Source organism: Spermophilus citellus (genome assembly GCF_964194105.1).
Source record: "Spermophilus citellus genome assembly, chromosome: 10".
In the NCBI taxonomy this organism is placed as follows: domain Eukaryota; kingdom Metazoa; phylum Chordata; class Mammalia; order Rodentia; family Sciuridae; genus Spermophilus; species Spermophilus citellus.
Window position 1 is genome coordinate 89,179,264 of NC_138197.1, and position 14,307 is coordinate 89,193,570.

The window sequence follows — 14,307 nt, forward strand, 5'->3', positions numbered from 1 at the left end:
GAGAATTTTTAATATTTATTTTTTAGTTCTGGGCGGACACAACATCTTTGTTGGTATGTGGTGCTGAGGATCGAACCCGGGCCGCACGCATGCCAGGCGAGCGCGCTACCGCTTGAGCCACATCCCCAGCCCTCATAATATTATTTTAAGTTTGTTTTTTATTTTGTTTTAGTAATGGGAATTGGACTTAGGGGCACTTAACCACTGAGCCACATCCCTAGCCCTTTTTTGTATTTTATTTGGAGACAGGGTCTTGCCGAGTTGTTTGGGGCTCACTAAATTGCTGAGGCTGGCTTTGAACTCAAGATCCTCCTGCTTCAGCCTCTGAGCTGCTGGGATTACAGGTGTGAGCTTTTAAGTTTGTTTTCTTCAGTGAAAGTGAGTGAACCCAAGGCCTTGCATATGCTAGGCAAGTATCCTACCCTGAGGTGTACCCTAGCCCTAAAACAAGTTTTAGATTAAATATTTACTATGTGCTATGCAAAAGTACGTTATTTTACTTAGCCTTCAAAGTAATCCTATAAGGAGCAGTGTGAAGAAGAGGAGGCGAGAACGACCCCCTGACCGACCAAAGCCCCGCGCCGCTGCATCCCCGCGTCCAGCGCCTGCGTCCCGCCGCCGTCGCCACCATGCCCAAGAGAAAGGCTGAAGGGGATGCTAAAGGAGATAAAGCCAAGGTGAAAGACGAACCACAGAGAAGATCTGCAAGGTTGTCTGCCAAACCTGCTCCTCCAAAGCCAGAGCCCAAGCCTAAAAAGGCCCCTGCAAAGAAGGGAGAGAAGGTACCCAAAGGGAAAAAGGGAAAAGCTGACACTGGCAAGGATGGGAATAACCCTGCAGAAAATGGAGATGCCAAAACAGACCAGGCACAGAAAGCTGAAGGTGCTGGAGATGCCAAGTGAAGTGTGTGCGTTTTTGATAACTGTGTACTTCTGGTGACTGTACAGTTTGAAATACTATTTTTTATCAAGTTTTATAAAAATGCAGAATTTTGTTTTACTTTTTTTTTTTTTAAGCTATGTTGTTAGCACACAGAACACTTCATTGTTGTTTGGGGGGGGGGAGGAGCATATGTCACTAGTAGAATGTCTCCAAAGCTGGATTGCTGTGGGGGAAGACACCTTTCCCTTCTAGTTTTGAGAGACTTCCTCTTTGTTCCTAAGAGGAAGGGATTCCCTGATGTTGGCACACATAGCCACCTTGGCACAAATGCCTTGTGGTATGGAAAAACTCAAACTCATCTGTATGTCCTCCTGTCCCTCTCTGCCATCGGCATAGACTTAACTCCCCTAAGCCTGTTGGGACCTGATATTCCCAACAGTTGGTTTTACCAGTGTGTGGGGCAATCTGGACTTTCCAGTGACGTCATTGAGAATAGTGTCCCTCAGAAGAGCAGCAGTTCCTTTTCTAGATTGTGGATCTTCAGATTAATAATTTTTGCCATTTTCCTTTCATTTCCTGAAAGTCAGGGTCGGCTTGTGAAAAGTTGTTAAACAACATGCTAAATGTGAAATGTCAACCCTCACTCTAAACTTTCCCTATTCAGAGCATCAAATGAAGACTTCATTGGGTTTTATAGTGGCTTTCTGATTTTGGTAGTCCATTCAAGAAGGGAGTTTGAAAGTTGTTGTATACTGTTAACGATTGTCTGCCCATGTCCTGCCTGAAATACCATGATTGTTTATGAAAAGTATCTTTAATAAAGCTGGATACAGTTTGAAAAAAAAAAAAAAACAAAAAAAAACAAAGTAATCCTATAAGTTTCCAAGGTGCTGCATATAAGATCTCATGTGATATATTGAGTAGGTAATTGAAAAAATTGATAAGCAGGGAGTCAACGATACATGCTTTTAAATTTAAGTTGAATATGTAACCCCCCCCCCCTCCAAGGGTCAAGATTTTTCTTTGTGGACAGTCTGTTTGATTAGATTTATAGATTATTTTTTAGCATAATTTATAGTTTGGCATTACTATGAAGTATCCTAATAGTGTCTTTTTTTTTTCTTACAGAAGACCGAGAATATGAAAGCTCTTTCACTGTAATATATAAAATCCTTCTACCTCTTTTATATTTGTTTTTGTATTCTTTTTGTTCATTTGTTTATATTTTGAGATAGGATCTTGCTACAATGCCCAGGCTGGCCTTGAACTCCTGGGCTCAAGTGATCCTCCTGTCTCAACCTTTATCCCCCTGGGACTGGGACTATAGGTGCACATCACTGTGCCTTCCTCATCTGCAGTTTTATGCTTTCCCCTTGTTCTTTTTTTGTTTGTTTGTTTTGTTTTTGGTACTAGGGATTGAACTGGGGGGGGGGCACTTGGCCACTGAGCCACATTGCCAGCCCTATTTTGTATTTTATTTAGAGGCAGGGTCTCACTGAATTGCTTAGCACCTCAATGTTGCTAAGGCTGGCTTTGAACTCTTGATCCTCTTGCCTCAGCCTCCCAAGCCGCTGGGATTACAGGCATGTACCACTGCGTCTGGCTTCCCCTTGTTCTTATAAAACTGTTTTTTTCATACACTTAATTTCATAATAATTTTTAAAAAGTAATTAGTCTTTGAATCTTTTTGAACTTTTCACAGAAACAACCTCTTTCCACTCATAATTCATCAGTTTACATAATCTTAAATTACATAATTACAATAATACATACAGTTGGCATAAACTGGTTTTGGAACAAACAGCTGGCTCTTATTAAGCTTTCAGCTCATTTGGTGAGAGTAGAAGTGTCAAGACATAGTAATAAAATAGTCCACTTAATAGTCCCTACAAGGTGCAAGTGGTCAGCTTCTGGTGGGCATCAGTGAGTAATTTATGGAGAGATTTGAGAACTTCTATAAATTGATAACAAAGGTCTTTTGAAGAATTTATTTCCATTTTATAGTTGAGAAAACAAGTATCAAAGAGTCAAGTAACCATAAGTTCAAGTAGTTAAAATAAGTGATTGTGCATCAGGATTTGTACCTAGATCTGTATGGGTTCAAACGTAGCATGTCTTCTTACCTAGTTATGTAGGTTTTGAATGCCTTTCAGATCATTTGATCTACCTAGTCATTAAGTGCTTTCAAGTGGTCCTCAGGTCACATTTGGGGTAGCTTTCTTATACCTGGCCCATATCTTGGGTCCTAGTTTCCTTTTGCTGCTTCTGTGCTAAGTAAAAAGTGAAGGTGCTTTTCAGGGTGTAAATTAGCTTATAATCATTTTTAAAATTTATATAGGCAATAGGTATGTGGGAGCTCTTGCTAAGACCTTGCAGTGTTACATATAGATGGGGTTTGTGAAATAAGAATATAAAGGGGAAAAATGGAGTGGAGAACATAGATATAACTATTGCTCTTCCTCCTGTTAAATTTCCTTAAATTTCTTTTGTTCAATTGGGATCTGATCAGTCATCTTAATCCATGTCCTCTGTATTCATTTTTTTTTTTAAATTTCAATTAAGCATCAGTTGAATTACCAGGATTTAAAGAAAAGGAATATATATAAATAGACATGCCTTTTTTCCCCCAGATGAACTGTTTTGTTATTAGTTAGAGCTTAATATGTATTTTTTTTTTTTTTTAAACCTCCAGTGCTGGGGATTGAACCCAGAGTCTTCATCTTGGCAAGTGACACACCACTGAACTATATCACTAGCTCTAATTTTGCATTTCATTTTTCTAAAACATTTATAGAGACTGTAAATTAGTTTGTTTCCATTAGTTTTCAGATGTTGGAATCCAAAAAAGTTTTTCAAAAAGTAGGTTTTCTTTTCTTTTCATTTTTTTTTTAAACTACTGAGGGCTATAACTATAAGCAAAACTTCTGATCATTTTGATATAATTGGTGTTACACACCACTTTGATTTTTTTTTTTTTTTTTCATGGTACTGGGAATTGAACCCAGGGCTTTTCACTCATGCTAGGAAAGTGCTGTACCACTGGGTCACATCCCTAGGCTTCCCCTCCACCACCCACCCCCACTTTATTTTTTGGTAATCTAGGAGTGCTTTATCTCTGAGTTACATCCCCAAGCCTTTTTATTTTTATTTTTTTGGCATTGGGGATTGAACCCAGGAACACTTAACCACTGAGCAACATGCTCATCCATTTTTATATTTTACTTAAAGACAGAGAGTCTTGCTGAGTTCTTTAGGGCCTTGCTAAGTTGCTGAGGCTGGCTTTGAACTCATGATCCTACTGCCTCAGCCTCCCCAGCTGCTGGGATTACAGGTGTGCACCACCGCGCCTGGCTCCTTTTATTTTTTATTTTGAGACAAGTTCTTGCTAAATTGCCTAGGCTGGCCTTGAATTTTTTTGATCCTCCTGCTTCAGGCTCCTGAGTAGCTTGGATTACAGGCAAGTGCCATCATGCCTGACTCTACATTAGATTTTAATTCTAATCCAAAAAAAGAAATTTGTCTATGTTTTTTTTTTTTTTTTAAATATTTTATTTATTTTTTAGTTTTCGGCGGACACAACATCTTTGTTTGTATGTGGTGCTGAGGATCGAACCCGGGCCGCACGCACACCAGGTGAGCGAGATACCACTTGAGCCACATGCCCACCCCCTTGTCTATGTTTTTTTCTTTGTAAATCAGATATGTAAACTCCACACATTAATTCTGTGTCACCTTTTACCTTCTGCTCCCTGTCTAGAATGCTAGGCAAGTGCTCTACACCCCCTGCTTGCTTTTTTCTTTATTTTCCTTTTTCTTTTTCCTCAAGGTACTAGGAATTGAACCCAGGGCATTCTATCACAGAGCTATACCCTAGACCTTGACCTTTGTTGTTGTTATTATTATTTTGTTTTGAGACAGGATTTCATTAGGTTGACCCAGGCTGGCCTCAAATTTGATAACTTGTGCCTTAGCCTCCTAACTGAGATTACAGGGAGCTACCCCCTACAGCTGCTCCTTCCTACTTTTTATTTTGATATTTGGGATTGAACCCAGAGGTGCTTAACCACTGAGCCACATCCTCAGCCCTTTTTATTTTCTATTTTGAGATGGTCTTGATAGGATGCTTAGAGTCTCACTAAGTTGCTGTGGCTGGCTTTGAACTTGTGATCCTCCTGCCTCAGCCTCCTGGGCTGCTGAAATTACAGGTATATGCCACCATACCAGGTTCCCCCTCCTACTTTCTTAAGTGTATTTTTCTCTCATAAGCTCATAAACTTTTCATTTTTTATATTGGTCCAAGTTGAATCTGGCAAAGGAATGTACTGAATTATTTTATATGCCAGTTAATATCTTTATTTATTTTTTTAAAAATTTTTTTTTATTGTTGGTTGTTCCAGTTAATATCTTTAATTTACTGAGGTTATATTCTAGATCTGTAAAACTGATTGGTTTGGCAACAAATATTTGGGCAGTGTAGTTTATTTTGTACAAAAAACAGGACAGATGCCAGGCGCAGTGGAGCACGCCTGTAATCCCAGTGGCTTGGAAAGCTGAGACAGGAGGATCACAAGTTCAAAGCCAGCTTCAGCAACGGTGAGGTGCTAAACAACTCAGTGAGACCCTGTTTCAAAATAAATAGGGCTGGGATGTGGCTCAATGGTTGAGTGCCCCTGAGTTCAATCCCCAGGACCCCATGCCACACCCCCCACAAAAAAAGTTGCTTTGGGTAATATCTCTTATATTTTGTCTAGAAGTATACAAAGTTGCCATAGTTGTTAACCATTATATCCTAACCACATTTTATAACACTGGTAAATGCATTCATTCTGCTGAAGTAGCATAGTTTTCAGTTCTAATTAACTTTGTCTACACATAAGGGAGCAGAAATATTATGCTCAGATTCAAGAGATTGGCCTAAATTTCATTAGCAATTTAAAAAATTTCTCCTTTTTAACAAAAGGGTAATACATGAACATGATATAAAATTTAAGGACACAAAAAGATTTATTGTAATTCTCTTTTTCCTTCTACTTTCTTTTTAGTTTTTCTGTTGCCTTGCCTTGGGTCCCCACCTGAGGCAAGTGCTGTGCATATCAAGTTTTCATCCTGTATTTACAATCATTCATTGTTTTTAATGGCTGCATAGTAGCCATTGTGTAGAATGTTGTAAATTCCCTTCTTTGGTAGACATTAAACTTGTCTTCGATTTTTAAGGTAATGCTGTAGTGAGTACTGTACACATATTTTACACCTGCACAAATATGTCCGTACTTAAAATTTCTGAAGTAGAACTTTGTGCCTGTGGATATACATTAAAATTTGGATTGATATTGCCGTGTTGTTCTTGGCATATTCATTTTTGAAGTTAGAATGTTAGTTTAATAAGGTACTCCTTGAAAATAATATGATCACTATGTAGTTATATGCTATTTATAACTAGACTTATTTTCTGCTTATTATGTATTTGTAAGTGCTGATCATTCATGTTGTACAAACAACTGCCATTCACCAGTTTACTTTGTCAGAAAGGTTAGCAGTCACTGTCATTCTACTCTTTTACATAGGTAATCTCTTGTCATGTGAATAAATTATGTGTAAAAGGAATTTGGGAGCTGGGGGTATAGCTCAGTGGTAGATCGCTTGCCTCGATTGCATAAGGCCCTGGGTTCAATCCCCAGCACCACAAAAAAAAAAAAAGGAGGGGATTCGGCCAAGGTCTGGGGGGAGGGTGAGGAGAGGGGTGTTTAAAACAAGAAAAGGAACTTGGAATTTTCCCAGTAAGTCATACAAAAATGGTGTTTAGCTTGCCAAGTCAGGCCATAAAAATTTAACCCATTATATCCTAACCACATTTTATCACACTGGTAAAATGCATTCATTCTGCTGAAGTCCTGTTGTAGGAAACTGGATATACCCAAAGTCTAGGACCTTGATTTTGAATTCCATTACCTGGGACCAGCGAGTAGTAGTTAGGGGGAAGCCTGAGGATTGGAATACTTGGAAAGGAAAATGAATGAGCTACAGATAAAAGAGTATGAAATGGTAATAGAATAAATGTGTTATCCCCCCCACCCCTTTTCCATTGGTTGTTGTGCTAGGACTGGCAGGCCAAGGGAGGGATCAGGAAATGGGAAAAGATGTTACTGCTTTGACCCAGGGAATCACAATACATGGGATTTTGGTGAGTTGAGGTGAATTGGGTCTTTAAGGAGGTGACAGGGATTGAAAAGTGGAAATGGCTCCAATTGTCAGCAAAATTTATAGAATCTGAGAAAGGTGAATGGAATGGAAAATATTTCTAGGCATAAGAGAACCATCTGTATGTTAAGCATTTATAATTTATTCTTTTTGAAAAATGTGTGTACATTTTGGAGTCAAGTGGATTGAAGGCATGTTAAGGATTGTTTTGAGGAAAAGGACAGCAACATCTTGGCACCATACGGATATTTTTAAAGGGTAGTCTAACCATTCTTCCCTGAAGTGAAAACATATACAAAAACTCTGAATTAGAAAATGTTCTGTCTGTTGTATCTCAGTTAGTTTAAAGGTATCTGGTGCTGTTCTCGCTTGAAGGGTTGGCAGTAATTCTTTCTATTTGGATCGGTGGTGGAGCAAAACAGAGTTGACTGTACAGCCGTTGTCCTTCAGACCCGTCTAAATTTCTCAGTCTATTTATGAGCATCAACAAACACTTTGTGCATGCTTTTGCCATGGGTTGAATGTGTCTATTTTCCTTTAATTTAGCTTAAAACTAGTAATGGAATTCCTGAGGTTTTGAGAGGAATAGCGTTGGCAAACTTAGTTTTAAAACTAAAGGCAAATTAAGATACCAAGCAAAACAGAGGGATACTATTACTTTAGAAAGGGCTCTTAAAACTCTGCTGACATTTGCAAACTTAGTGTCTTATATTTATATAAGCTTTAGATAGGAACTACTCTTTTTCTAAAATTATTGGTTTAAAAATAATTGTTACATTTGTGCATTTTAAAAGTTGCTTCTAACACACTTTGAGTATACTTGAACTCAGCCTTTTCTGCAAAGTATTCAGACATTTGAGCATCAGCCCCTTTGGTCTTATTCTGTCTCAGATTATTTAAGATAATTAAAATGGATTGTGAAAGTCAAGAATTTGATAAACTTCCATTAAAATCTAATGTGCTTTAAAAAATTGCTTTAAATGGTATTTGTACCTGTTAATATATGCTTCCATCATCTGAATTAAGAAATTCTAGCCAAGTATTATTAAAATGACAAATGATAGAACTTGTCATTTTGACTTTTTTTTTTTTTTTTTTGGTAGTTGTAGATGGACAGAATGCCTTTATTTTATTTATTTTTATGTTATGCTGAGGATCAAACCCAGTGCCTCACACATACTAGGCAAGCGCTCTGCCATTGAGCTGCAGCTCTAGCCCTTGACATTTGTTCTTTAAGTGTACTGTTTCATTCCCTTTAGGAGATATTAGCTGCACATACAAAGGGTTATGTTAATTCAAGATATTTTTTTCTCATTAAGTCTATTTCATTGTGTTTGATCTACATCCATTACTGTTTAATTTGACCTCAGCTGTTGATGTGAATTTTACCCCACAATCCATGAGCTTGTTTTTTTTTTTTTTTAATATTTATTTTTTAGCTTTCGGCAGACACAACACCTTAGTTTGTATGTGGTGCTGAGGATCGAACCCGGGCCGCACGCATGCCAAGCGAGCGCGCTACTGCTTGAGCCACATCCCCAGCCCTATGAGCTTGTTTTTGAGTGTCTGCTATGTTAAATATATCTGTATATTTTGATTTGTTCTTGGGTATCTCTTAATATTTTAAAATTTCTTCAGGGTAAGAAATAAATTATGTTCCTTGGTAATTTTCTATAATACAGTGATGCTCTACTGTAGCAGGTAGAAATTTAAGAGCTTATTTGCCCATTTGTGCTAGAGGCTGAGAAAAAAGTCCAATAAAATAAGAACTCTGTCTTCAAGGTCTATGGGCTTTGATAGAAGGTACCAAAAATAAATTAGTTGTATTACTATCTGTCATTTATATTTTGAAATTATTTTTGAAAGGGCCAAAGCTCTGTCTCTGATGGAGAAGATTTTGCTCTGAAGAGTAGTAAGTGGTGGTGCACACCTGTAATCTCAACTACTCAGGAGGGTGATGAGGAAGGATTGAAAGTTCCAGACCAGCCTGGACAACTCAGTAAGACCCTTCTCAAAATAAAATAAAAAGAGTTGGGGATGTGGCTCAGTGGTAGAGCACTTGCCTGGGCTTAATCTTCAATGACCCCAGCAAAAAAAAAAAAAAAAGAATAGTAACTAATATTTAAAAATATCTAATATGTTTTTAGGGCTTCTATCTCAGTTTTTACTCCTAACATTCCTTCGATATAAACCTAATATCCTTTTTATCCATGAGGAAACTGTTCCATAGAGATGATGTAATTGCTGAAGCTCACTTAGCTAATAAGTTATAGAGCTGGAGTTTGAACTCAGTGTTCTTTCCTTTCAAATCAGACATTCTCAACTTGTATACTATTGGCATTTCAAACCAAACACTTCTTTATTGTAGGTGGGGGTCTGCCCTATATATTATAGGATGCTTAACGGTATTCTTGGTTCTATCCACGATTAGGACTGGGGTAGGCAACAAGGTACTCATTCTTGGGATCCTGAAGTGTCTTGCTTAAGTAAAAATAGCAACATAGTTTTGGTTTGGTAGAGCGTTTACAGGCTTCAGAGCAGATATACAAACCAAACCATTCACATATAATAATTACAATGTATAACTGTACTGTGACTTGCAGTTTTATGTGCAGTATTTTAGTGAAAAGTATTATCAGGAAACACTAAAGTCTGGCTTTTTACATAGCATAACTTTTGGTTAGAGAAGATTAGTTGCCTTTTTTTTGGCTTACAAAATAATTGTTTAAAAAATGACAAATAAGAACAATGCACTTGGGTTGGAATTGTGGCTCAGCGGTACTGGCTCAGTGGTAGAGTGCTCGCCTAGCGTGGGTGGGACCCGGGTTCGATCCTCAGCACCACATAAAAATAAAGGCATTTTGTTGTGTCCATCTACACCTAAAAAATAAATATTAAAAAAAAGAACAATGCATTTATATACGAATGTAATTGAATCTAAGTGGATAAAATCATTAGTAATAGGTAACATCTGTGTGCTAGATACCGTTCTAAGTTATTTACATACACCCTTAGTCTTTACAACAACTCAAATGAGATATAGGTATTATTACCTCAAACTTGAAGAATATGGAGATGAGAAAGCAATGATATAATGAAGATTGTAAATATAGGCACAATCTTAAAATTGAAGCTAAAATGTTCTAGAGTCAGTTAATTTAACCTAGATTTGTTTATTTATACAATAAACCTTCATTCAGACTTTTGGGTACTGTTCCCTGTACTGACATAGCAATGAACAAACACAGGTTCCTGCTTTCATAGTTAGTTTTTTTATTTAAACTAACTATGGTGGTTAAAAAGAGACAATAACAAATAAACATATATGTAATTCGCAGGTGATAATAAGTGCGGTGAAGAAAGATCTGTGAAAGGCTAGGTGTGGGGTGAGCTTAATGCCATTCAATATAGGATATTATCCTTGTCTGTTTGGGGTACTGTAACAAAATATCTTAGGTTGGATAATTTATAAATAATAGAAATTTATTGTTCACAATTTTGGAGACTGGGAAGTCCAAGATCAAGGTGTGAGCAGATTTAGTGTCTGGTAAAGTCTCACCCCGTGCTTCATAGGAGGTGTACCTATGTATGTATAGATGCATGTCCACATAGCAGAAGGGGCAAGGTAGCTTCCTTCAACTTTGTTATAAGGGCACTAATCCTATTCATGAGGGTAGAACTCTTATGAATTAATCACGTCCCCTCTTTTATTTTTTTCCTTTTCTTTCCTTGGCTGCCATCCTCTTAATCCATCAAATTTGGTTTTAGGCTCAGCATATATTTTTATTTTTAATTTTTTAAGTTGTAAATGAACATAATATCTTTATTTTTTATTTTTTTATGTGGTGCTGAGGATTGAACCAAGGTCCTCATGCATGTGAGTCAAGCACTCTATCACTGAGCCACAACCCCAGCCCCTCAGCATATAAATTTAAGGGGAATGCCAGCATTCAGAACATAGCAGATAGTAAGAGAAGGCCTTCTTTTGAGATTGCCTGAAAGATTGGGTGGGGCGTGGGTATTGGAATGAGCTGTGTGGATATTTGAGAGAGAGAGAAGCATTTCAAGTATAGATGCTCCCCAGCTAATGACAGGTAAGCTCACCCTAAATTGAAAAATACCAATAAGTCAAGAATGCATTTATATACCTAACCTACCAAACATCATAGCTTAGCAGTACAGTATACAATATAGTATAAGTTGTTTACCCTTGTGGTGGTGTGACTGACTAGAAGCTATAGCTCACCTGTACCACATAATTCAGGAAAAGATCAAATTTCAAAATTTGAAGTGTGGTTTCTATGGAATGTGTGTGGCTTTTGCACCATTGTAAATTTGCAAAATTGGAACCATCTGTAGAGAGAAAAGCAAATGCAAAATCGCTAGCTGAACTAATTTGTTTCTTATTATATTAAGGGAACCAAAAGGAGGAAAAAAGGGCTACAAATATCTTGGGAATAGGGAGATCGTATTTTAGGTTATTGTAGTAACTTTCTCTTTACTTGGTAGAGAGAGAAGCATTGGAGGATTTTGAGCACAGGAGTCACTTGATATGATAAGCCTGCTATATTCAGAAGTTATATATACTTAGTAGTTAAGTAAGTGGTCATGACATTAATAACTATTAACATTCTAATAGGGTAAAAAGATAATTCCACCAATACTTATCATCAAACCTGTTTATTTATTTATTTATTTTCCCCTTTAGTACTAGAGATTGTACCCAGGGATGATCTCTACCACTGAGCTACATCTGCAGCAGCAAGTTTTGAGACATGGTCCAGCTAAGTTGCTCAGGCTAGTCTTGAACTTGCAATCCTCCTGCCTCAGCCTCCTGGGTCACTGAGATTATAGGCTTGTGCCACCATGGCATGCTATTTAAATTTTTTTTTGATATGCACATTAACTTCTACAGCAGAGATTTGATATCTTCTTTCTTATGTTTTTATGTGAAATTTATCAGTTAATGTGATGTTTTTTCTGAATGTATAGTATGCCAGTAGCATTATACTAGGTATTTTGAGGATTACAAGGAAAAATAAGATATCTTTAACAAGAAGATTGTAACTTAGTTGAAAAGGAAAAACTAAAATGTGCAAAAACAATTATTTTATATCAATTATTGTATATTCTTTTCAAAGAACTGAATATTTCCGGATAAAAATAATTAGGCAGTTTCCATCCTGAGATTGCTTATAGTCTAATAGAGGCTAAGACAGAGAAACACAGAACTCTAAGTTTTGAGATGAATTGAATGTTAATTCAACTGCCACCAAACCCATGAGGAAGAAGATGTGAAGTCTGGCCTATATAGGGCTGAGAGCTTGTGTAGTTTGAAGAAGCAGAGGACTAGCAGAGGTTATTCTGGGGGCAGAAGTGACTCGTGAAGCCAGGCAGGAGTGCTTGTGATAGTAGGTAAACTACCCTTGAGCAGAGGTTGTGCATAGGATTATAAAGTAATAATAGAACCATTATTTATTGGGCTCCTACCAGACCCTTTATTAAACACCTAAAGTTCATAATCATAACAATGATATGAGGTGTTATTAGCCCTCTTTGATTTACTGTTATTATTTTTTGTAGTACAGGAGATAAAACTCAGGGCCTTGCCTACATTAAGCAAGTTCTCTACCACTGAGCTATATCCCAGCCCCATTATTATAAATGCATATAGCTGCGGTATCCAGAGGTCACTTTGGTAGGGTCTCACAACTGGTAAATGATGGAGCCATTATTTGAATAGTTTGATCCTACATACTATAGAAATGCTATTATGTTGGTAAAATTGAGCCTAGGTTATAGGAGTTCCCAAAAAGTTGGCGAAATAGGTAACTCCTAAGATTATAGACCATAGAGTACCATTAAAGGTTGTTGATGAAAGGAGTAACCTAGTAAAGGAACTTTTCAGGAATATTATTCTGGCAACTGTATGTGTATTATTGGGTACTAACCTTCACAAAAGTCAATTTAGGGGTCAGGTAGGAAGACTTAAATGGTCTGAACTAGCATGCTTGAATAGGAATGGAGAATTAAGTCTAGATGAGGACTTTTTTGGAATTTTTTCCTGATTATAAAAATATAGATAATGTATAAAATACAGAAAAATAATGAAAGAATGATACTTATCCTTATTTCTAGCTGTGTAAAAAATGACCATTGTTAATATTCTGGGACATTCCTTTTCAAGTCTGTCCTAACTTATGTACCGTACTCTGCCCTTCTAGTTTGGGAGAAAGAATCCACCAGGCTACATATTTCCTCTCACAGAGTGTGAAGTTTTTTAAGAAACTCTTTCTAATAAACTGTAATTGCTGTGGTGATACACACCTATAATCCCAGTGATTTGGGTGGCTGAAGCAGAAGGATTATAAGTTTGAGGTCAGTCTCAGTGACTTAGACCCTTTCTCAAAATAAAAAATAAAAAAACTGGGAATGGAGCTCAGTGGTAGAGTGCCCCTGGATTCAATATAGAATGGTGGGGGGTGGGGCAACCATGATTTTATTCATATAGTAGGAATTTAACAGGTGTTTGTAGAATAATTGAATTGGTAAATGTTGGAATTCAGTGAATAGAGAGGGATGAGTCAAAGATAACTCCTGGACTTTGAGATTATGTGAATGGTTATAACACAGAATTTGCCTGACTTTTAAATTTTTTTTTAGTTCTTGATGGACTTTTATTTTATTTACTTTTATGTGGTGTCTCACACATGCTAGGCAAACACTTTACCACTTTACTACAACCCCAGCCCTTGCTTGACTTTAGATTGAGAGGTTAGCAGTGGAGTAGGGATGGGGTGATTCAGAAGAGAAGATAAGTTTTTTTGGAATATTATTAATATTGCTAGTTTTCTAAGTTGAAATATGGAGTTAGTTGAGAATTTGGGGTCATCAAGTCAGAAAATGTGGAGAAAGAATTCTTTAGAAATAGGGCACAGAGGCACATACCTGTAATCCCAGCAACTCAGGAGACTGAGGCAGGCGGATGGCAGGTTCGAGGCCACAGCAGCTTAGCGAGGCTCTACGCAACTTAGTAAGACAAGGACTGGGGACATAATTCAGTGGTAAAGTGCTCCTCATTCAGTCCCCACTACAAACAAGAAAGCAAGAGTCATCATTTTGGTCAGAGTAGAGTTTCTGACAGTTCAGTTTTTTTTTTTTTTTTTTTTTTTTTTTTTTTTTTTTGAGAGAGAGAGAGAGAGAGAGAGAATTTTTTTAATATTTATT

The 14,307-nt window shown here is 37.2% G+C and overlaps 2 protein-coding genes across 2 annotated transcripts in view; both read left to right on the top strand.

Moving 5' to 3' along the window:
- FRS2 (fibroblast growth factor receptor substrate 2) overlaps positions 1-14,307 on the top strand; it is a 128,486-nt gene that overhangs the window by 23,850 nt on the left and 90,329 nt on the right. The gene's annotated exons all lie outside the window — the stretch shown is intronic.
- LOC308658929 (non-histone chromosomal protein HMG-17) lies at positions 553-1,040 on the top strand. Its single transcript, XM_081311877.1, has one exon. It carries the CDS (start codon positions 630-632, stop codon positions 900-902), a length of 273 nt encoding a protein of 90 aa, XP_081168003.1. The 5' UTR covers positions 553-629; the 3' UTR covers positions 903-1,040.

Coding starts and splice junctions, on each gene's coding strand:
- LOC308658929 (XM_081311877.1), top strand. CDS start 630: ATGCCCAAGAGAAAGGCTGAAGGGGATGCTAAAGGAGATAAAGCCAAG.